Source organism: Talpa europaea (assembly GCF_964194135.1).
Source record: "Talpa europaea genome assembly, contig: HAP1_SCAFFOLD_135, whole genome shotgun sequence".
NCBI classification, from domain to species: domain Eukaryota; kingdom Metazoa; phylum Chordata; class Mammalia; order Eulipotyphla; family Talpidae; genus Talpa; species Talpa europaea.
In genome coordinates, this window is record NW_028167984.1 from 1 (window position 1) to 23,313 (window position 23,313).

The following is a 23,313-nucleotide window of genomic DNA, read 5'->3' on the forward strand; positions in this document are numbered from 1 at the left end:
GGTGAAGGCTGGGGGCGGGGCTGGTGGTACCCAGGGGGCGGGGCTGGCTGGACCCCGGGGGCGGGGCTGGGGGCGGGGCTGCGTGGAGCCCAGCGGGGGCGGGGCAGGGCTGGCCGGAACCTGGGGGCGGGGCTGGGGCGTGGCGAAGGCTGGGGGCGGGGCTGACCGGAGCCTGGGGGCGGGGTGCGGGGAGGGTTGGAGACGTGGTGGGTGGAGCCGGGGCGGGGCTGGGGGCGGGGCGGGACGCGGGGAGCGCAGGAGCGGGGGTGCGGGGTGGAGCCCCGAGGGGGCGGCGTCCGGCGGGAGGGGCCGCGGTGTCCGTCCTCGCGGCGGCGCCCCCAGCGCCCTCGGGCCCCCCGGACCCCGCCGCGGGCGGCTGCAGCTCTGGGGCGCGGGCGCGGGCGCGGCCCGGCCCGGTCCGCGTCGGGGCGGCGTCCCCGCCGTGCCCGGGTGTCCGGCCGCGGGGACCCGCGCGGCGCCTCGGGCCGGGCCGGGCCGGGCCGGGGCCGCGACCCGCGCTCAGGCTGCCGCCCCGCAGGTGGGCGTGACCTCGCCGGAGACCCTGAAGCTGCTCCCCGCCGCCAGACGCGGAGCCCCGCAGAAGGTAGGTGCCCGCGCCCGGCCCCCCCGCACGGCGGGCGCCCGCGGTGATGCCGGTGATGCCCGGTGATGCCCGGTGATGCCCGCCGTGACGTGCCCGTTTCGAAGGGGAAGCAGTTTCTGCTCATCGGAGCAGAGGGGGGGCTGCGGGGACGGACCGACGGGTGTCCCTCGTCTCCCGGCCTCCTGGAAACGCGCACGGGGTCATGTCTGGATGGTCCCGGTTCTGGGAAGAACGTCCACGGCTGTTGTCACATTCACAAAGGTGTGTGTGGCCCGGCTCCTCGGGAAACAAGGCCCGCGGCCCCCGAGCGCGATCTGAGCCGCCCGGGCTTCTGGAGACCGAGGCTTGGCGTGTGCCCTGGTGGCCCCGACAGGAGCCCCGGGGGTCTGAGCCTCCCTCGGGCTGGGGAAGAGCAGCGCACCTCAGTTTCCGGGCCGTGGCCTCTGTTGTTTGTCTGCACACACACGCCCAGGGACATGTGTACACACGTGTTTGTTATTACATGTTAGGTCAAGAGTGGTTGTTTCTAGGCCTGCATTCATATTTGTTATCTGCTTGATTCTCAGTTTCTAAGAAGTGTTAACATCTTCCTTTATATTTCTTTTTTTTTTAAAGATTTATTTATTTTTGAAGATTTATTTATTTACTTATACAAGCACCGGGTACAGTCAGAAGCGCGGGAGGGTGAGAGGATTCACCAGAGCCAGAGCGGGGAGCAGAGCAGGCAGACCGACGAAATACACTGCTGAGGGGAGCAGCGGGCGGCAGGAGAGGTCTGTGGCACCATGCAGGACCCTCGCCGGTGGCCGGGGATCAAACCAGTGCTGCAGAGGCTGCGGGCAGCTTCACAACCCAGCGCTCAACCGCTGCGCCACCGGGGAGGCCCTTCCTTTATGTTTCAAAAGAATCTGTTGGCCTTCTTGATAGTTGTCGAAGCTGAGTGATGGATCCCTGGGAGTTTATTATGATACTTGTTTACTTTTGTTTATGTTAAATATTTTTCCATTAGAGATACCATATAGTTACAACCTTATTTTAATAAACTGTTTTGGAAGTTAATCTTAAAATGCTTCTGTGCTCCAGTGAAGGGGAAAAATTTATCTCCCCCTCATTTCTGTCCCTGCTGTCTTGTCTGGTTTACACTGTGGGGCCAGGAGGCATGGCCAGCCACTGCCATCAGTGACCTTCTTGACCCTTTCTCCCAATCCTTTGGAGGATTGCTTTTGTGGAGATGCCTTTCCTAGATTTTCTGGTCTTCCTTTTAAGATCATAATTTGTATGTTGATAATCTTGTTTTACTTGTGTATAGTTAGTAGGGCATAGTTTAGTGATTTTATTCATTTCAAAAAATTTTAATAGTATTTTTGGATTCTCTTCAATCTGTTACAGGTGGTTATTGGAGATCATGATGGGGTGGTTATGTGTTTTGGCATGAAGAAAGGAGAAGCAGTGGTAAGTATACCTTTTAGGTGAGATAGGAATTTTCTAAAAGGGCAACACACGACTTGCAGAGTACTCCTAGGTTAAAAATTTTCTGAAACACGATGAAAAATGGGTTGTGAGAAGAAATCGTCTGAGGTGTGAGACTGCAGGAGCAAGAGTCACTCGTTAACTAGTGGGAAAGTGCCTTTGACAACCCAAGGTGGTATGTTCATTTTCTACATCGTGTAACAAGTTACCTCCAACTTAGGGGCATAGAGCAGCGCACGTCACCTTGTCATTTCCAGCCCAAGCGCTTGCTCTTATGTGGCTGCAGTCTAGGGGTCAGCCAGTCTGTCCCTCTCTGGACTTGGGACTGTCCTGCCCATGCTTGTTGACACAGTCAGTTCTGGTTGAAGGATGAAGTCCCCTCGTTCTTGCTGTCTGAAAGCCAGGGCCTGCCCTCCGCCCCTTGCCTTGTGCTCCCACAGCTGCTCGCGGCGTGGGAGCTGGTGCCCATCCAGCCTGCTGGGGCGAAGTCATCTGTGACTAGCCCAGCAGTGACACCCCATCCCTTTGCCAGTTAGTGTGACCGGGTCAAGGAAGTGATGACTGCATCGTGCTCACAGTGCATAGTGTGTGAGTGGCATGCTTGCGATGTGAACTCTGTTCTTTTTATGTTACATGGAATTTACAAAAAGATTAAGAGGGTGAAAATGACCAGAAACCCAGTATTTCCACTAGATATATTTTTTTCTCAGATATTTTATTATGTTTATAAAATCACTGGGATGGGGGGAAGAAACTGATAGCAGTAATAAAATAGAAATAATAGAAATGAATGACATCAGTGTTTCCAGTTAAATAGACTATAGGTATTAAGTCATAAGTTCATGTTTTCAGTAAGTTCTATTTATTCTTCCAAAATTAATAGAAATTATAAAGTAGCCAGGAGGGGTTAGTTTTTGAAAATGACTAATGTCAAAAGCCTGTCACAGATGCTGGGGGCTTGGCCCTCCCTGGCGGCAGGTGTACTGTGCAGGCACGTGCAGTGCGACTTGCGTAGAACCAGTTGCTAAATCTCGTTAAAATGCAGATTCTCTTTCAGTAGATCTGAGGTTGGGCTGAGATTGTGCATCTTTAATAAGGCTAGTGGTACACTAGTTGCTGCTTAGAACCCTACCTTGAATTGTAAAAGCAAGATACTAATGATGTCATTGAAATATATGTGAGATTAGATATTCCAAAGTTGAAAAAACCCAGAGACCCACTGGAATAAACTTATATCTGAAGGTGTCTCTGTATATGTAGAACTATACTTTACTGTAAATTTAAAATCACAGTATTTTTTTACGGTAAAGCAAGACACTTACTATAAGTATTTATGCTTAATTTTCTCCCCAATGATTTTTGCAGGCAGTGTTCAAGACTTTGCCAGGGCAGAAGATCGCAAGACTGGAGCTTGGAGGGGTTCTTAACACACCTCGGGAGAAAATCTTTATTGCTGCAGGTTCTGAGATTAGAGGCTTCACAAAGAGGGGAAAACAGTTCCTCTCTTTTGAAACAAACCTCACTGAAAGCATCAAAGCTATGTATGTTCATTGTTCTGTTTTTGTCTTACTGCATGTCCAGTTATGGTAGTTTGGATAGATGATGAATATCTGATATCTTAATAGGTCTTCTAGGAAATGAAATAGACAAAATGTACCTTATTAGTCAGAAATTAATTTGACCTGGTATCAATCCAAAATCACTTGGTTGTTGAAATGTTTTCTAAGGCTTTTATAGCATTTATACATTCCTTTTTTCACTGGTCCAGTTATGATTCATAGTCAAGACATAAAGAAAAAAGTGAAAGAAATCCCCATGCTTGTCACCTCCTGTCTCTGGTGTACGTGGGTGTTCTAGTTTTGAGGCTCTTTTTGTTAAAAGCCACTGTCAGAGCTGCTGACTGCCCACAGGGTGTGCTTTCAGGGGGCTCAGGCAAGACTTCAAGCGAAAAGCATGTGTGAAATTTGCAATTAAAGGTTTAGTTTTTGAATGAGGGGAGCCTGGAAAGGAATTTAAAGTTCATCTCTCCACTGTTCTTTAAACCCCCACTTAGGAGAACCCCTTGGAAGCTTAAAACAATCGAGACCTTGTACCTACAGAATCAGTGTTATTCAAAGTGGGTTGAAAGGAAAAAAATTATTTGAATTGGATGTAGCTCGTATTTAAAGGTGGTTAGAACTCGATTTAAAGCCACTGATTCAGTGCAGAATTCTGTGTAGTGCACAATGTCTCGTGTAATTCTGTATCATATGCTTTCAAAATGCTTTTGGCCAGTGATAGCTGTGAAATACTAATATAAAAATAATAAATTACTAGCGTCTCTTAATATTTCAGAAAAAGGTATGGGGACCGAGGCGTGAGGACGATAAGGAGTTTCTGAGCCGGTCGTCTCTGGCTAGTTTCATAATGTTGTTACTGGAGTGGCAGAGGTGGGATGGAAAGATTTTCCCTCGATTTCTGGAAATCTGTTAATCTGAATATTCACTTTCATGCGGTTGCTTAGGAAACAAGGTTTTAGCTTAAAAACACTCAGTGAGGAAACTGACCATTTATCAAACCCATTATCACCCTCACAGCCTACCCTGCTTAAATCTTTCATTTATCCCCACTCTGGTCAACAGTAGTGGTTGCCACATAGTACTTTGGATGATATCATATAAATGGACTTCAGAATGGAATTAGAGATCTTGGAAAAGATACAGAATTTCACAAGGTTAATAAATACGATATTAAGAGAACTGCTGAGACCTTACGCAGAGCCACAAAGCTAGGCGATAATTAACCTAAACAGCATGGTGAGAAGTCAGGTCATTAAGGGTAAACTCTTCAGAGGCTAATTTTAGTATCAGAAATCTTTACACCTTAGGGGTGGAGAAACAGATGAAACCAAATAAAATTACCCTGTTGATGATCATATAGGTGGAAGGAATCTGTAAGTGAAAGAATACAAATACAGCAGGACATAAATTTGTGACAAAATTTCAACTCCCCTTGTGAAAATTGGATTGAGCTTAAAAATTAGAATGTAGTTGTGATTATTACCTAAATTTTGTTAAATATAACTGAAAATTAACATTGTCATTTCTTTTTGTCCAAAATAAAATTCTATTAAAATAATTTTTTCCCACCATTTAGCATTTAGGTTAAAGTAGGTTCCCTTGAACTAGACCTTTCCAGGCAGTTCTGCGTGGCAGTAGGCAGGCCCACAGGAGCCAGGACCACCTGAGCTCCGAGGGTCCATCAGGCTGTGACACGTCACCTAGGACAGTGCTTGGCACATGGTATTAAAAGTGGCTACTTTTTTATATTAGTGTCTTTGGACACCGACAATTACCATTATCTTAGTTTTTAATTTTTGTAAGCTTAATTTTTAAGAAGCTTGGGGTCTTAAGATGTTCATTTTCAGCTTTCAAAATCTAAACAGTTACACCAAAAAAAGTTAGAAATTAAGTGGAGGGAATGAAAAAGAGCCACAAACCCCTCTGTTCTCTAATTCCATCATGAAATGAAAGTAATGGTATAAACTGTTTTCATCTCTAGAAGAAAATTCAGAGTTCCCTATGCTTAGTTCTTTAAATATGATTGTCTTAAATTTTTATTTGATGTTCTCAGGCACATATCTGGCTCAGACCTCTTTCTCAGTGCAAGTTACATCTATAACCACTACTGTGACTGCAAAGACCAGCATTATTACCTTTCGGGGGACAAAATCAACGATGTGACCTGCCTTCCCGTGGAGAGGGTCCCTCGTGTCACACCCGTGCTGGCTTGCCAGGACAGAGTGCTCAGAGTCTTACAGGTTGCTGTTATTTTCAACTTTACAATTTTTAATAATTTAGATGAATGTGATGAACACTGAAATGAGTTATTTTCGTGAGATAAGATAAAGCGTGTGACCTTTCGTATATCCTGTCAATGTTTGAACTTTTTAAACAAAATGGCATGCGTTTATTATAATTCTGGGAATTTTTTCCTTGAATACTTTGTCACATATATTGTTTTTTTCGTGTGAGTGTAGTACTTACACCTCAATCTTTAACAGCTTCACAAATACTGTACTAAATTACAAGCATTAAAAGGGTAAAAACTAAAAAAATGACGAGGTTTTCTTGCCTAAATAGCAGATCATCAGCCTGTCACTGGAGGGGTTTGGTAAATACCCAAAAGTAGCGTCCCCTTTCTCCTTAGAAGGTGACTTTGGGTCTGTTCCAGTGTCTGAATGCGGTCTGAGCTAGATGCCTAGAGTTTGAAAGGACAAAAAAGAAACAACGTGTTCCTTGAAAGTTTTGGTAGGAGAGTTTACTAGTGTCAGGTTTTCAAGCAAGCAGCATATTTAAAATGGAATGTATTTAAAGTGGAGAGTATTTTAAATATTTGTCTCCTTGGTCTTTACACTTTCTGTGTTTTTCTTTATTTAAAAGTGAGTTAATAAATGCAAAAGTGCTAATAATTACTAGTTAAAAATCATGACCTCATTTTTTTCTGCAGTTTTATTCTAGAGTCCTTTAAATGAACATTGATGTTATCTGTGTGTGTGTGCCTGTACGATGGTATATTTGGGTTCTGTTTAAGTTTACATGCTTGCTCTCCTTCAGGGATCTGATGTGATGTATGAAACTGAAGTTCCTGGCCCACCTACTGTCCTCACACCCCACAACGGAAATGGCGGTAACCAGGGCCTGGTTTTGCAGTCGCTACGGGAGTGTGCTATGTAGCTTCAGGTCACCTGTTTTAGGTTTTTAATCATTTGCAGGTTCATGAAAAGTATTAAGTGAAAATGGGAAATTGTAGAAAGAACATGAAGTAGAATTAGGACAGTTACTTGCCAGTAATTAATAGTAAGTTACTGAACTGTAATTTTTAGTTTCTCCATCTTAGAGTTAGTTGATGGGAAAGAGTCATAACTTCTTATAAAGTCCTGTGAATATATAACCCATCCTCTCAAATTAAATTTTGTTTTTATATTTTGAAATGAGATCGTTGGATGGAAATAATTTCATGACTAGAGAGATGTTATGGGCTCTGGGATGCATATTTGTTGGTTTTAACTATAGGTGACTCTGGAGAAGACCTTTGGTTTGGAACGTCAGATGGAAAACTTGGACTTATTCAGATCACGTCATCCAAACCAATACACAAGAGTGAAATTCGAAATGAGAAAAAAAGGGGAGGTATGTTTTAATGTTCATATTCTGAAAATTCAGTGGTTATCAAGTAAAATGTTGTGAATTTTATAGTTCATTCTGTTTTATGTATTCATATATCTATAGCTGACTTAGCAATCACAAACTACCTCAGATTAATTTGTTCTTTAGTTAATCTGTTACACTTTTGGCATAATTATTAAGCGAAAAATGCTACTAATAATTTGGTATCAATAGATGTTTAGGGGCTAATTTCCATCTATAACTTTTTATGCTAAAATTTTTTTTTAATTGTTTGGTGTAGGGAATTAATTAGAATCTGGAGAGACTTGATATGAGGCAAGGAAGAAGTACAGTGGGTCGGGATATTCCTGTCTTCTCAGGAATTCACATCTTTCTAAGGAGAATTTATACCGGATATGTAAGAAGTGAGATGGCTGCTCCTCTAGTGCCTACTAGGCTGATGGTAGTTGCTTGGAAGTGGAAAGAAGGAAACGATTTCATTATAAATATTGGGTGTAGAGTTGCTAGAATTTGCTAGTATGTTTGATACGGGGAGGGAGAAAAGGAAAGTCGGGTGTAGTCTAGATTTTTGGTCTGAGCAACTGGGTGGTATTATTCTGAGATGAGCTGCGGAGAAAGGCGAAAGGAGTGTTGGGGAGGTGTGGTGAAGAGAGGGATAGAGAGTTGTGTTGGGCCTGGAAAGTCGAGATGCAGACATGTGTCTAAGAGAAGGTGCCGAGGAGCATCCTGGATGGATGGAGCTGGGGCTGTGGAGTCCGGGGCTTAGGGGCCGTGGCCTCCCGCGGCACGTTAGTGTTGGAGAAGGATGGTTGTTTAGGAAACAGAGGGCCTCTGGCTATGCTCCAAGTTTTTTGTTGGTTTCTTCCCATTCAGATTTGCTGTGTACACTTTTTACTCTTGCTTGATAACATGCTTGGCTGTAACTATTAGTGTTGTTGGTGACTTACCACTTGTCTTTTTTAAAGGTATTCTGTGTATTGACAGCTTTGACATTGTGGGTGATGGGGTCAAAGACTTGCTTGTTGGGCGAGACGATGGGACGGTACAAGTGTATAGCTTTGATAACGCAAGCGAGCCTGTTCTACGCTTTGATCAGGTAAGTTCATTTAAAGAAAGATTGCTATGTTTATTATTTGTCACGTAACTAGATAACTGATGATTTTGGTTTATTAAAGAAATACATTAAAGTCTTCTTGTGTTTGGCTTAATACATTGCTGCTTTTGGTACCAGAATAACCTTAGGTTATTCTTAAATATGCCTTGTTTCCTTCAGGTTGAAAAATAAATGACTGCACTGGGTTTCTAAACATTGTATATCTAAGGGGGACGGGACGGTAAACGCTGTAGCTGGCTGTGGTGCTCTGTGAAATGTTTACTTACTAATGAAGTGCGTGATCTTAAATGCCTTTCAGATGTTGTCTGAAAGTGTCACATCTATCCAGGGTGGTTGCGTAGGGAAAGATGGCTATGATGAAATCGTGGTATCGACATATTCAGGTAAGGAAAATGATAGCAGGCAGCTAAGGAAAGAATCGGTAATAAAGAATGTATAATTAATTGCTTCCAATGGTGACTTTTTTGAAAACTGTTATTAGTCTTCTTACCTACAGCATTAAAAGCTTTATTGATTAAAAAGTGAAGAGGAAAGACGCAAGCTTACTGAGTTATAGAATAATATTTGAGTAATATTTTTAAGAGTGCTTAGTATGTCTCTCATAGCTTTGAAAAATTAATGCTATTTTTTGGCTTACAAATATTTACTGAAATTCATTTTCTTTTGTTGCTTTGTACATTTCTTATAAAAGTTTGCTTTTGAGTCGTTTTTGCATTGTCACAGTCATCGTGCAAGAGTTTAAATTCCCATGAAAGTCGTTTTTGAAAGGCAGCTCTTACCCTTCAGCTGGGCTGCATTTGCTGCACTGTGGCTCCGTCTTAATTGTCATGTAGTACCTCAGGCACAATTACTGTAGCCTCACACGGTGCTCGTGTAATTTCTCCATGGCTTGAATATTTTCCACTTGATGTCCTTTGTCTTGTTTTTGGGCTGAGTGGGGTTGCTGTGGTGGTCGTGGGGTGTCCCGGGGGCTCTTTTCCTCGTGGCCCACCCCCGTCCCTTATCCCCCAGGCTGGGTTGCAGGTCTGACGACAGAGCCCGTCCATAAGGAAAGCGGGCCTGGAGAGGAGCTGAAAGTCAGTCAGGAGATGCAGAATAAAATTTCTTCTTTACGGTAATTTTGGATTTTTTATTTGCTTTTTCATGAAGTGTGTGGTTGCTTATTTATTAGTGCGATATACTTGATTTGGAAGGCAAGTCTGTTACCTTTCTGAATGAAAATTTATGAATTTGGAAAAATTTTCTATAAGTAGTGACTAATTTTCCGGAGTTAGAAGTATGCTTTCTGTACGCTTTATTCTGTATTGAATTGTTCTTAGATCGTCGACTCTGTTTCTTCCCTTATTCCACTATCGCCAGTTGTAGTGTGTTTTTTCCACAGACAGTGGAAAGACGCCACCACAGCTGGCTCTGTGTTCGTTAACCCTACGTGTCCACTGTCCCGTGGGCCTTCCCTATCTAGGATCACAAGTCTTCTCCCTGCCAGTGAGCAGCCCCCCAGCCCCTCCATGCAGGGCTTGCCTTGAGACCCACCCTTTGATCGGTCCCATGAAAAAGGACTGCGGCCTAGAGTAGACAAGTAGACGTGCTTCCTGCTTCCCAACCAAAGAAGGGGGAGTGGCTGCAGCCGCGTGACTCTTCGCTCCTCTTCAGCATCCCAGCCTCTTGGGGGAGTGAGGGCTGGTCTTTGAAGACTACATTAGTTTTAAAAGCAGCGAAGTGTCCCAAATACTGATTACTAAAGTGCACACCATGAATTTACCTCCCCCCACCCGCCTCAGGCAAGGCCCTCAGGAGAGCAGGCTCTGTGTGGCTGTGTCAAGGCCCCAAGTGGGATTAATGACTGTCCTCCCCCCCACCCCACAGTACCTCCCTTCATAGCTAGGCCCCTCCTGGTTCCATGGGCACGTAGGCACATGGGAAACTTGGATCCGCCTTGTTCACCTGGAACGTAGGTATGTCAGAGATCCTCAGTAAATATTTGTTGGATGAATCAATCTTTTCCTTTGTTCATTGCACAGATCCCGCCAAAGCTCCCTAGACTTCCCCACCCCAAGTCAGGGCCAGCTAACCCCCCTGCTCTACCCGAGTTCCCGTTTGCTTCACTCGCGTGTGGCCTTTCCCCGTAACTGGTGGCCTGTGCGTTTCGGTCGGCACAGAGATACTGGAGATACTCCCGTGTTCCCTGAACTGCCTTTACCCCAGGCTCCCTCTCACCCATCTGTTGCCCCTGATGTTGACCGGAAAGCACAGACTACTGGCTTCACACGTTTGGTGAGGCGAGCTGATACCCACTGCACTGTTTCACGCTGTCACTTGTCATCGGATCTAGTGTGCCCCTCTGCACCTGGCTGGCTGTCTCCTGGCTGGTGCTGTAGGGTTGTAGCCAGACCCACGTGTGTGTCCACAGCCTGCCTTTGTTACTACAGCTTTTAATGTGTTGGTTTGGGACTGAGGAGATGTTTTCACCTTTAGAGATAAATAATATAGAATCATTTGGGCAATCACAGAAGCAAAAATGTTGATCCTCTTGGTGTTAATAGTTCTAACTCAGCCTGTAAAACTATCACTTTGCAGAAGTAAATGTCTCAAATTTTTGTAAATTTTTTAAGAGCCTCATATGTTTGGGTCTCCCCAGTGGCACAGCGGGTTGAGCACCGCGTATTAAAGCTGTCCACAGCCTCTGCAGAGTGGGTTCGAGCCCCGGATGGCCAGGGTGCTACCCACATGGCGCGGCAGACCTCTCCTGTCTCGCCCGCTGCTCCCCTCAGCAGTGTGTTTCAGTCTGCCTGTTCTCTGCCCCGCTCTGTCTCTGGTGAATCCTCTCACCCTCCTGCGCCTCTGACCTGTACCCCAGTTCTTGTATAAATAAATAAATCTTAAAAAAAAAAAAGAGCCTCATGCGTTTATGCTTACAAGTGACAGAGCTGTTTGTATTTCTCTCCAGGAATGAGCTGGAGCATCTGCAGTACAAGGTCCTCCAGGAAAGAGAGAAATACCAGCAGTCTTCTCAGTCAAGCAAAGCAAAATCAGCAGTACCTTCCTTTAGTATAAATGACAAATTTACATTAAATAAAGATGATGCCAGCTACAGCCTTGTCTTAGAGGTGCAGACAGCAATAGATAACGTCTTGATACAGGTGAGACAACAGCTAATTGCTTTGTTTTATGACCAAGCCATTTATTTTGCAAGCCAGTCATATGCACTAAAGATCATTGAACACTTTTAGTTTTAGACAGTAAGTTTTATTGTTTATTTTTAAAATGTCATTTATTTTAATAGTAATTCAAGTGCTTATCTTAATCTCTCATTAGATAACCACTTTTCTCATAGTAAGTCTGTCTTCACATTTTATTTATCCCATAAACATTAAACAAGGGCTGATGGACTTAAGTTACAGGAAGACTCAGAATCAGAAAGAAGACATTAAAGATTTTGTACTTTGGTCGAATTTTAGGAGAATCTTAACAGATGCACCTGAGAAAAACTCTGCCATTCATAGAACCCCGTCAGCTGCAGACAGTAGAATAGTAGCTGCAGTGCAGCTGGTGCTCCCCCTGCAGTGTCGGGGAGCCAGCAAGCCCCCGGGAGGACCCCACAGGGCGAGACTTAGTGCTCTGCTTTCCTTCCAATTGGAAGATATTCTCGGAGTGGAAAGGATGACTGGATGAATGGAAAACAAGCAAACAAGAGAAAAACCTATCAGGAAATGAGAAAAGAAAGCAGAGGGGAAAGGCAGGGTGTGGGGGAGAGCAGAGAACTGTGGAGCTCACAGCAGAAATCTGTTCCACAAGTTCAGAGACCTTGAGAACGAGGTGCCCCGTCTCAGAAACGACCTTCCAGAGGACAGCGGAGACCCTGCATGGCAAGGGAGCCTGGGTGGCCGTGGTGACCCTCTCAGCCCTCACAGAAATGGGGAGACTCCACTTTGGACAGGGCAGTGAGAGACTTGTGACCTCTGATAGTCCAGTTAGAAAAAACAGGGGTCTGTGGTAGAGCAAGACTCTATTATTTTCTAGATGCACAGGCTGTCCAGGAGAGCTCATACTGTCAAAGTAGAAATACGCACATACGCTGACACCCAGGAGAGCCTTAGAGAAAGTGTGTTTCCTGAGAAGTAATAGTTTTTCATCTGAACCTTTTTTCTTAATATTGATTATAGAGTGACGTTCCAATAGATTTACTTGATGAGGATAAAAATTCTGCTGTTGTCAGCTTTAGCAGCTGTGATTCTGAGGTGAGTGAGTAGATCTAAGGAATCCTTCAGATGCTTGTGTTTCAATATGCCATTTTGATTAAAACCTATAAAAGCTGGTAAGGTTTGATGTTGTGCTTCAGCCTTTCCTTTCATAACATTTTTGTCAAAATCTTCTTTTTCTGCCTTGCGATAATCTGGAAAGTTGGCTGTTGTCCTAGATCCCTTCCTTTCTCTGGTCTTCAAATTCATTTCTCTCGTCTCCTTTCTCCTCCTCCCTGGACCCCAGGCCTCTGCCCCCCTTTCACGTCTCCCTGTGCTGCGCCCTGGCAGAGAGGCCTTCCTGACAGATAGGCTGCTCCGCCTCACTCCTCTGTTGACTGAGGAGCTGAGGCTCACTGGAGCGGAGGGCTCAGGGACTAAGCTCTTGGCTGCACCCCACTTAGCGCCCCAGCTATGACCTCCCCAAACGTCATTTCTGCCAAACTGCAGTTTTTTAAATTTCTTGAAAATGCTCTATGCCTCACATGGTCCTTCATCTGAGCAAGGTTCTTCCTGGTCCACCTCACTTTCTCTGGACTCCTCTCTCCTTGCTCGAAAGAAGGGTGTTGAGATTCAGCGCATGGAAGTCCTGGACTTCCTACCTCGGCTGGCGCCGGCTCCTTCGCCCCTTCTCCACCCACTCCCTGCCCGGACCCGATCCCAGACATCTTCTTTCGCTTAATCCCTGTTGTTTCATCCGTAAACGCTTAAGTGCATATCATCTTTTGCTTTGATTGACATTTGTGTTCACTGAGGTTAAATGGTTTGAAATTAAAATGTTCAAATTTTCTTTTTATTTAAAATAGGAAAATAGTGATGCATAAAATATAAAATATCTCATGTCTCTTTGTCTGTTTTTGCAACTCATGTGCCTAAATGTATTTTTCTATCTTTAGTATTTTATTTATTTATTTATTTATTTATTTATTTATTTATTTATTTATTTATTTATTGTGGGACCCTCGCCGGTGGCCGGGGATCGAACTGGCGCTGCAGAGGCTGCAGGCAGCTTCGCAACCCAGCGCTCAACCGCTGCGCCACCAGGGGAGGCCCTATCTTTAGTATTTTAATACTGAACTTCAGGAAGTTAGTGTCCTTGAAGTAAATGTTCCAGTTTAATGCAGCAACCACACACGTTAGTAACTGAGCGTTGTTCTGTTTGCTGGGAATGGAGATGGGACCTTTCTTAGGGCTTCGTGTATTTGTGAAAATCAAAGATTTCAACACTAAACATATTCTTGTCTTGATAATAGAAATATTGAGTTTACACTGTCAGTTAAATTTTTAGAAGCATTCTTGATGTTGAAAAATGTTACTGTAAAGGCTCAGGATGGAAAAGTTTTAAAGATATGAATTTGAATTCCAATTTTATGTCTTGCTCATTTGGGAAATTTACGTAACCCCCAATGCCTCGGTTTCTTCATTGTTAAAACTGACGTGGTGACACTTACTGCAGAGGGTTTGTAGACATAGGCGGAAAGCTCTGGGCACAGCGCCCGCCACGCAGACGGCAGCCGTTGCCACTGCTTAGGCTGCTTTTCCTGCTGCAACCTGGACTCATCCTTCCCGCAACTTCGGCTTCTTCCAGGCCAGTGACAACTTTCTTCTCGCTACGTACCGGTGCCAGGCAAACACCACAAGGCTGGAACTCAAGGTACGATGCTTGAATTACCTTTACTTGAAAGTCTGCACTTTCCTTTCTTCCCTCTGGCATGTCTCGTCGCATGCGACGTTGCCTCTTTGCGTTAAATTGCGCCCCGGGTGAGTCATTTGGGGGCAGTGACTTCTTCTGGCCTCAGTGAGCCCAAGCCACTGAGTCTGCTCCCGGCTCAACCTGTCACTGCCTCTAAAATCACCGATGCCCGCTTACTCTGAGATGTTTCTGATTTTCTATTAGAGAAAGTTTCGAGCCTGTAGAAGCCGTGACTCCGGCGTCAGCGCAGTCTTGGCAGTCTTGTCTGTGCTCCCTCTCCAGCCCGTCTGCTCTGCAGCACATACAAGCGACTGCTTCGTTTGTGAAAATCTCAGCATATATCTCTCAAAGAGATTTTTTTCCGACATAATTACAACCCAATTAAGCAAAATGAGTTAATTCCTTCATATCAAGTGTTTAATGCTCAGATTTCACCCATCTTTGCTCTGTTTGGCGCAGTCTGGGTTTGCCCAGAGCTGTTTCACCACTGACGTGTGTGGGCATCTGCTCGAGCTTTCCTGTTCTCTGCACTTACCTGAGTCCATCCCAGAAATGCCATTTGTCACTGCGTGTTGCAGGCAGCGAGCATACTCTGTAGTCTTGTCAGAAATGAAGCTGGGCAGCTCTCGGCCCAAGACCGCCCACCTGTGTGTGTGCAGGTGCCGCCTCTTGTTCCCTTTTCTGTTTCCTCATAAGCCTGCCCTTTTAAAATGCAAAAAAAAAAAAAGGAAGAAATTAAGTGATGTCATCACTTTAATAATTAATATTGATCTTGACACACAGATCTCCTCTAGTTATTTGAAGTTGTAGTGTAAGACCTTTTTAATTTTATTTTTGATTCATTTAGATCTAAAAATAAAGGACTGTAACTTTTTTCTGGTGGTGCCAATGTTCTGAGGCGCTCAGGATTTTTTTTCAAGAGAGATGCTGTGATACAGTAATTTTTTCATATCTAGTTAGGGAAGTTCCTGTTAAATGTAATTTTTTTCCCCCAAAGCTATTTTGGTATTCTTCCATTTCATGATCTTTGGAAGAAAAATTAAAAATGGGTAAGTTTATTTACAAAAGAATATATTTAAACAGTGTCTGAGCAAGTAACCTGCCAGGAAAAAATTAGAGAAGCTGCCTTTTGGGAGGGGGATGGTGTTTCGGGCACCTGAGGAAGTGGAGCAGAGAGGCCCTGGGTGGGCGACACGGAGGGGCAAGGCAGCTCCCAGCCCCTCTGACCTCAGGCCTGCATAGTGTCGCCAGCTCGTGTTCCCATAAATGCTGTAAATCTCAGGATATCCAGCCAGCCATGCTCAGAATAGCCCAAAAGAATTTCCCCAAATTTGTTCTTATATTAGTATATTGTTATGCTGCCATTATACAGCTGTTCTATTTGTTCTTGTGTAAGTATAATTTTGTAATATATTTACTTTCCGTGAAACGTGTCATAATTGCATCATGGGTATATTCCCTTTACACAGCAAGTCCAAAAGCTAAGTTCTTAGAAATAGTTTTTTCCACCAATGGATTTTTCTAATAACAGCCGAATGCTATAGCTTCCCCATTTCTGAGAAAACAAAATAGTCCAAGTAAATAAATAATAGTTTGTAAATAAACTTATCCCATTTTATCCCAAGTAAGTTTCAGTCATTTGGAAAACTCTTCAACAGAAAATATTTTAGGCATTTTTGAGGCGATCCTTGTACACTCTCTCCTCCTGTGTTTGGACATCGGGGAGGGGTGAGCCGGGGTCCGGCTGACCAGCCTTGCCCAGCGCCTATGGGCCCGGACTTGCGCGGTGGGGCAGCCTCGTTTCTGCTTTCACTTTTGGCTGCCAAAGTCTCTTTAAATTTTCCTTTCTTCTAGTGGCAAAAAGTAGTTATTAATAAAATGTCATTGTCTCCTTCAAAGTGTCACAGAAGGTGTTGCAGCTGGGCACGTGCGACACCTCGGGACGAGCGTTTCAGGGTGACGCTGTGCAAGCGGGTCGGCCTTACTTTCTTTCCTCTCTGTGTTGGGTCAGATCCGCTCCATTGAAGGCCAGTACGGCACCCTTCAAGCCTACGTGACTCCAAGAATCCAGCCCAAAACCTGCCAGGTTCGCCAGTACCTGATCAAACCCCTCTCACTCCACCAGAGAACTCACGTTACCAGCCCTGGCAGGTAGGGTGAAGGAGGGAGCAGTTTATTTTCAGAGTGTTAACAGGAATTGCATAAACTTGCTTTTTATCTCGCTTGTAGTGTATAAAATGTTAGTTGCTTGTACATTTAAGACTGGATAGGTATCTGACTGCTGTGGGCTGATGCTTGTGAGCAAGAGAAGGCCTCAGTCTCTAGAGGCCCCTGCCTCCCCCCAGAGCTGTGCGCTGAGGCCAGTAGCCATGTGGCCTGCAGGTGGCCAGCAGGGCTCCCTGCTCTTGGAGTCAGGCTTCCTGCCAGCTTCCTGCCACCCTTGGAACCAGCAGGGCGGGTGGGGGCGGTCAGGCTGTGGTGTTCCTTTCACCTCTGACTCCTTCCACCTGAAGACCCTGCTAGGATCTTTATTTTCTTTCCTGAAGATGGGGGGTCATGAGCGTCAATGAAAGCGAGGAAGGAAATGGCTCTTGTGGGCCCTTCCCTCTGCCCTGAGTGTGCGGCGGCAGCACCGTCATGACATCTCGGGAGACGGGTGGGCCCATCTTGCTCATATAAGAAACAGCTGTGATTTGAAGCCAAATAAGTCCATGTTTTTCCTGTTGAAGCTTACAATTTTGAAGACCAGTTAGGAAAATATTCCTAAGGAGGATTTCTGGAAAATGTTAGAGATTCTTTTAGGGTATTTTCCTGCCTCAAAGTCAAGGTTTGTAGCAGCAGTGAGCCGTACTGAAAAAGACAGCAGACGGGGGGCCGAGGGGCAGGCCTGAGCGTGTGTCTGTTCTTGTGGCGTTAAAGAGAGAAACTGACCTCTGCAGGGTCAGCGTTGTCACTCACAAATGAAAGCGTGAGCTTGGGTCTTCCCCAGTTATTCTAGCTGTAAGGTTCTGTGATGTGGTTTCCTCTTAAAATTCTTTCCTGAATCTTTAAGCCCATTAACTGCGTTTTCTTAGCTCTTTGTAATTATCCATTTGCCTTAAGTGTAAGTGATTTTTTATACTCTGTGTTGTGTGCCTGTGAAAGAGACAACCACAGGCTGATTTTGAGCTAGAAAGTACTATATCGCGCATGCCTGCAAAAGCGGCAGCCCCCGCTCTTCCCTGGGACACACAGGTACTTAATGCAACAGGTTTTGTCCACTTTTACTTCACCTAAAGCCCAGTTCTTTACCTTCACATTATGCTGATGCTTTCTCAGAGAAGATGCTTGTGTATGCTTTGTAATTTATATAATGCAAATATTACATGTAGCTTTAAGAAATGTTCTGATTTTGTAAACTGAATTATATTGAAAACAAGATCTTTATATCGGGCCTCCCTGGTGGCGCAGCAGTTGAGCGCTGGGTTGCGAAGCTGCCCACAGCCTCTGCAGCACCGGTTCGATCCCCGGCTGCTCCCCGGCCACCGGAGGAGGGTCCCACATGGCGCGCAGACCTCTCCTGCCGCCCGCTGCTCCCCTCAGCAGTGTCCTTCGGTCCTTCTGCCTGCTCTGCTCCCCGCTCTGGCTCTAGTGAATTTTCTTACCCTCCCGCACTTCTGACTGTACCCAGTGCTTGTATGCATGTATGTATAAATCAATCAATCAATAAATCTTTAAAAAAAAATCTTTATATCAATTGAAAATTAAAAGCACAGGTGTTTTTGGTCCATGAACTTGAAATGTTTGATTATTTGATGCATCCCATGAAGAAAAATTAAGAGAGTATTTTTATATTTGTGTAGTTAGTGTCTACGCGGTTTCCCACACAAACTGTGTCCCTCTACCATCAAATCACAGACCCATGAACACACTGACATTAACGGGCCAATTCAGTTTTGCGGAAGTTCACTCCTGGGTGGTTTTTTGCCTGCCTGAAGTCCCCGAAAAGCCTCCAGCAGGAGAAAGTGCGACGTTTTATTTTCAGAACACCTTCCTGGACACACAGCTGGAAAGCACCTACAGGTAAGTCCAGTGTCTTGCCATTTACCAGCATTTGTAGACAAGGGGAGCTCTCAATTTCCGCTTGCTTTAAGGGAGGACTAATTGCAAGTTCTGTGATTGAAAGCCTGTACTGAAGACCAAGTAGAATTAAAGAGTTTAGAAAACATGACTGAATAAATATGAAAGATCAGTGCTTTGCCTCTCCCAACAGTAACCAATTAGAAAATAAAAAAGACCCTCTCAGAATAGCAGCAGCAGCAAAATACCATGCAAGACCTTCAGGGATATTCCTTGTTAGACATATGCAGAACTTACATGAAGGGATGTGTGGGCTGAACGTTGGCCTGGGATGCCCCATGGTGCCCGACGCTGTGTGTTTGGCACTCACTAGAGACAGCGGACATCTCTAAACAAGTGAAAAGCTAGTGAGACTCTATGACAGAATTGGGAGCATTCATCTTTCTAGAAAAAAGAACTAATATTTACTTATAACTAGTCAATATAAACTATTTGTGTGTGAAAGCCAAGTCAAAGGCAACATTGAACATATGAAAGATGGTGTGTATTAATTTGGAGACTCTTGGTCTTCATCAGCACAGCAGGGATGTGTCAGCTTAGGCATCCTAAGCTGCCACGGGCAGCCCACGGTGGTGTTTGTCTTCCCGCTGCGGAGCGTCAAAGCTCAGCATAGTCGATCTCTGCCCTGGAACACAGCTGTGTACGCCCTGCGGCGCTTCCCCGTGCCCCAGGAAAGGGGTTGAGGCCTGGGCTGTGCCTGACTGGTAAGGGTGAGAGGGAAGTGGCCCCCGTAGGAAGCAGGGCCTGGTGCGTAGGAAGCAGGAAGCAGCGGCGAGCTGGGCGCAGGGGAGCAGGACTCGACCCTGGGGTTGGGAGTGGCTTCCTGTGAGGATGCTGTGACCTCTGTGCACACATTCACCAAAACCACACCTTATGTGTGATGCAGCTCTAAGTATGTTTTATAAGAAGGGGCTAACTATTAGAAACTTTATTAGTGAGAGTGAAGAAAAGTGGTTAGGTGAAGATTTATATAAATTGTCATATCATGGGAAAGCATATATCCAACATCTTTAGTTTTACAGTCATTCAGAACTTATTAATATAATAGTTAAATATGCTTTATACTTATATTTGCTAATAATGAGAAACTTATGTAAAGAAATCTAAAATAAAATGAAATCAAACACTAGGTGTAGTAGTCACAAGATGCATATTTAGTGGACGTAGTTACTGTATATATTTCTTTCTAAAACTTTTCTTTTAAAAATATTAATTTTATAGGAAAGGGGAAGGAATTTTTAAATCTGACAACATTTCTACTATATCCATCTTAAAAGATGTGCTCTCTAAAGAAGCTACAAAAAGGAAAATTAACCTCAACATATCATATGGTAAAAAACAAAAATTCTGAGTTTATATTTGGTGGTTGATACAGTAAGAATGTTTCTGATCAAAGTGACTTATCTAATCTGTGTCTGGCTTAATTCCTAGAGATAAATGAAGTATCAGTGAAACACACTTTAAAGCTAATCCACCCAAAATTGGAGGACCAGTTGCTTTTGGCTAAAAAAGTACAGCTAATTGATGCTTTAAAAGTAAGTGTATGGGGCACGGATGCATGGTGTCATTTTATGGTGAAGGGATTTCTGAAGCTGTAAAGACTAAAGTTACCCTGAATTGAGTTTTGAAAATTAAAGTGCTTCTGTTTTCTTTTAAATAAGGAGTTACAGGTTCATGAGGGAAATACGAACTTTTTGATACCAGAATATCGCTGTATTCTAGAAGAAGCAGATCAGTTACAGGAAGAATACAAAAAGCAGCCTGCACATCTGGACAGACTCCATGGTTAGTTGACTATTTTATAATTTCTTTTTATTTTTTTTTCTGTTTTCTGTTTGCAAAGTATCATGTGAGAGAAATTGGACACAGTTAAAGTTAATAGCAGTCATGAGCCAGTGGCAACCAGTTTATGGCACAAACTATTTTGTCAAATTAGTTTTAATAGTTAATAATTTTACTTGATAAAATGCAGGTAAAAATTAAGAAATAAATGTAATGCAGTGAATTTTCTCTACATATGAAGAAGAATGGGTAATATAACCTGTGAATGATTAAAATTTAGACTATTCCAGCCTCCCCGGTGGCGCAGCGGGTTGAGCACAGCGCTGTGAAGCTATCTGCACCTTCTGCAGTGCGGGTTCAATTCCTGGCCAGCCAGGGAGATACCCACATGGCACAACAGACCTCTCCTGTCTCGCCCGCTGCTCCCCTCAGCAGTGCTTTTGGTCCATCTGCCTGTTCTATTCCCCGCTCTATCAATGGTGAATCCTCTCATCCCCCTGTGCCTCTGGCCTGTACCCCAGCTCTTGTATAAATAAATAAATCTTTAAAAAAATTTAAAAAGGGCCTCCCTGGTTGTGCAGCGGTTGAGCGCTAGGTTGCGAAGCTGCCAGCAGCTTCTACAGCGCCGGTTCGAACCCCGCCTGCTCCCCGGCCACTGGAGGAGGGTCCCACATGGCGCGCAGACCTCTCCTGCCGCCCGCTGCTCCCCTCAGCAGTGTCCTTCGGTCCTTCTGCCTGCTCTGCTCCCCGCTCTGGCTCTGGTGAATTCTCTCACCCTCCCGTGCTTCTAACTGTACCCAGTGCTTGTATAAATAAATAAATAAATCTTAAAAATTTTTTTTTTAATTAAAAAAATAAAATGTAAAACATACATAATTTCATTTAAAATTTAGACTATTTCACCCACAAGTAATTTTCAGGTTTCCATAATGTGAAATATCAAAATGCAGCATTTATTTTTTTGGGCAAATTTTAATAAAGAATACATTTGTGGGCCTCCCCTGGTGGCGCAGCAGTTGAGCGCTGGGCTGCTAGGCTCCCGCAGCCTCGGCAGTGCCGGTTTGTTCCCCGGCCGCCGGGGAAGGTCCCACCAAAAAAAAAAAAAAAAAAAAGAATACATACGTGCTTTTTTTAATTTACAGTTCACAATTTGTTTTGCTCTGAGTGTTTCACAAATGAGAGGGACAGGGGAGGGAGAGAAGGAAGCTTAAGGAAAAATTTCTTTGCAGTCTTTATATAAGACTTGTGTGTGGCACATACTATGATATCTTCATAGTGCGGTGGGATGTTCAGTCCTTTCAATGCTGTGCAAGGCAGATGGTGTCAGCTCCGTTTTTTCACCTTTCTCTAACTGAAATCTGAAACTAAAGACCTGGTAAATGGCTTGAGGCACAGCCTGCACTGCCCCAGCTCGCCCCAGCGCCCACACCTGGTAAGCCTTCTTCCGGGCCACTGGTGCCATCATTCCACACTTACTGTGAAGCCTGACTCCTGGTTTCTGATGCCCAGAGACTTGCTCGCAATCCCTATCGATGGAACCTGATATCTTAATACTTGCTGCTTTGTCTAATATAATAAACATTTAACATTGACTCCATGGCAAGTGCATTTATCCTGTAACAACCTGGAAGAGAGTGGTATAAAACCACCATCTCTTATCATCAAGCCCCAAATCTACAAAGTTTGAAACCAAAGCTTTTTTCATAAATCATTTGGCAGGAAATCTGATTTCATCTGAATTAATTCAATGACAAAACCTTACTTTTAAGTAATCGGAGTTTATTTAGCATCGTTCTGTTTTACCTAATATGAATATCTCAGGTACCCATGTACTTTGTTGCAGAAGCTACTGTGTCTGGGCACTGCCATGAGCTGCCCTGGATGTTAGGTCGCCTGTGGTGTGGTCCTTTCACTGTCTTTCTAAAATGTGAAAAACTGTGAGACTTACCTTGCATCAAGGATTTTAAATAAATAATTGGCAGCTTGAATTATCCCCATTGTACATATAGGAAAACCCAAAGGTAAAATAACTTGTCCAGATCTTTGAACCTGGGCAGATTTGCCTTCAAGCCGGATTCAAGAATGATCAACAGGTAGATGAAATATTCTAACTCAAAGATCTTAGATCAGGATCTGCCTGTGCTATATAAAAAATGAGAGATAAACACTTTCTGGAATTGTGTGATTGTATGTGTGTGTACACACACTGATAGCAGTTCAAAACTGGCTAGCCGCTAGTTTTCTGAATACCTTGTAACGAGTTATTAAGGTTATTAACCAAGTGATTTATAATTTTGCCTTAAAATCACCACATTATTTATATGAATCAATATATAGATGTATTTATTTTCAAAGATTCATTTTTTTTTTACTTTTGTGTGGAAGAGCTGGAGTGCAGGCCAGAGGTACGGGGCGGTGGTGGTGAGAGGATTCACCCCTCCCAGAGACAAAGTGGGGAACAGAAAGGCAGATCACTGAAATTCACTGCTGAGGGGAGCAGCGGACAGGAGCAGCAGACAGGAGAGGTCTGCTCTGCCATGTGGGTCAGCTCCCTGGCTGGAGAGGAACTCAGGCTGCAGTGGCTTGATAGCGGGAGACAACCCCTGGACCACCAGGGAGGCCCTTTAGATATATATTTAAAGCATCAGTCTTTTTGTGTATGGAATTATGGATACAGATTTTTGAGCATTCATGCTCTTTGATCATGTACGGTGTCATTAATTAGAACTAATCAGTGACAAGAAATTGACTTTGTTCTTTACAGGCATGATCACTGATCTTTTCATAGATAAGTTCAAATTCAAAGGCACCAATGTAAAGACCAAAGTACCTCTTCTGCTGGAGATTCTGGACAGTTATGACCAAAATGCTTTGATCACTTTCTTTGATGCTGCATGAAATACAAACAAGGTAAAGTTCAAGGAAGTGGTTAAGTTTAAGTGAGAAATGTCAAAACAGAATTGCAAGCTAAGTAGGCATGTACACTTACTTAAAGTGCTTTCTAATATGCAGACATATGTGATGTGACTTTTTTTAGTAATGCATCTATTTTGTGAAATGGAACTTTTTTAAAATAAAAGAAACTTCCATTTGTAACATAAATGGGATGATTATAAGGGATTGTA

General features: G+C 44.0%; 1 protein-coding gene across 1 annotated transcript; it reads left to right on the top strand.

Moving 5' to 3' along the window:
- Window positions 1-538: 538 nt before the first annotated feature.
- Window positions 539-23,086, top strand: BBS7 (Bardet-Biedl syndrome 7; the record flags this gene model as incomplete). The annotated part of the gene is made up of 18 exons (XM_084259815.1): window positions 539-604; window positions 1,994-2,056; window positions 3,440-3,615; window positions 5,687-5,873; window positions 6,670-6,742; window positions 7,129-7,245; window positions 8,208-8,338; window positions 8,655-8,739; window positions 9,368-9,470; window positions 11,304-11,496; window positions 12,520-12,594; window positions 14,183-14,248; window positions 16,299-16,438; window positions 18,185-18,349; window positions 19,628-19,737; window positions 19,838-19,941; window positions 20,068-20,191; window positions 22,953-23,086. Coding segments are annotated over 18 exons (2,112 nt in total), but the record flags the coding sequence as incomplete, so codon positions are not given.
- Between the last annotated feature and the right edge of the window lie 227 nt (window positions 23,087-23,313).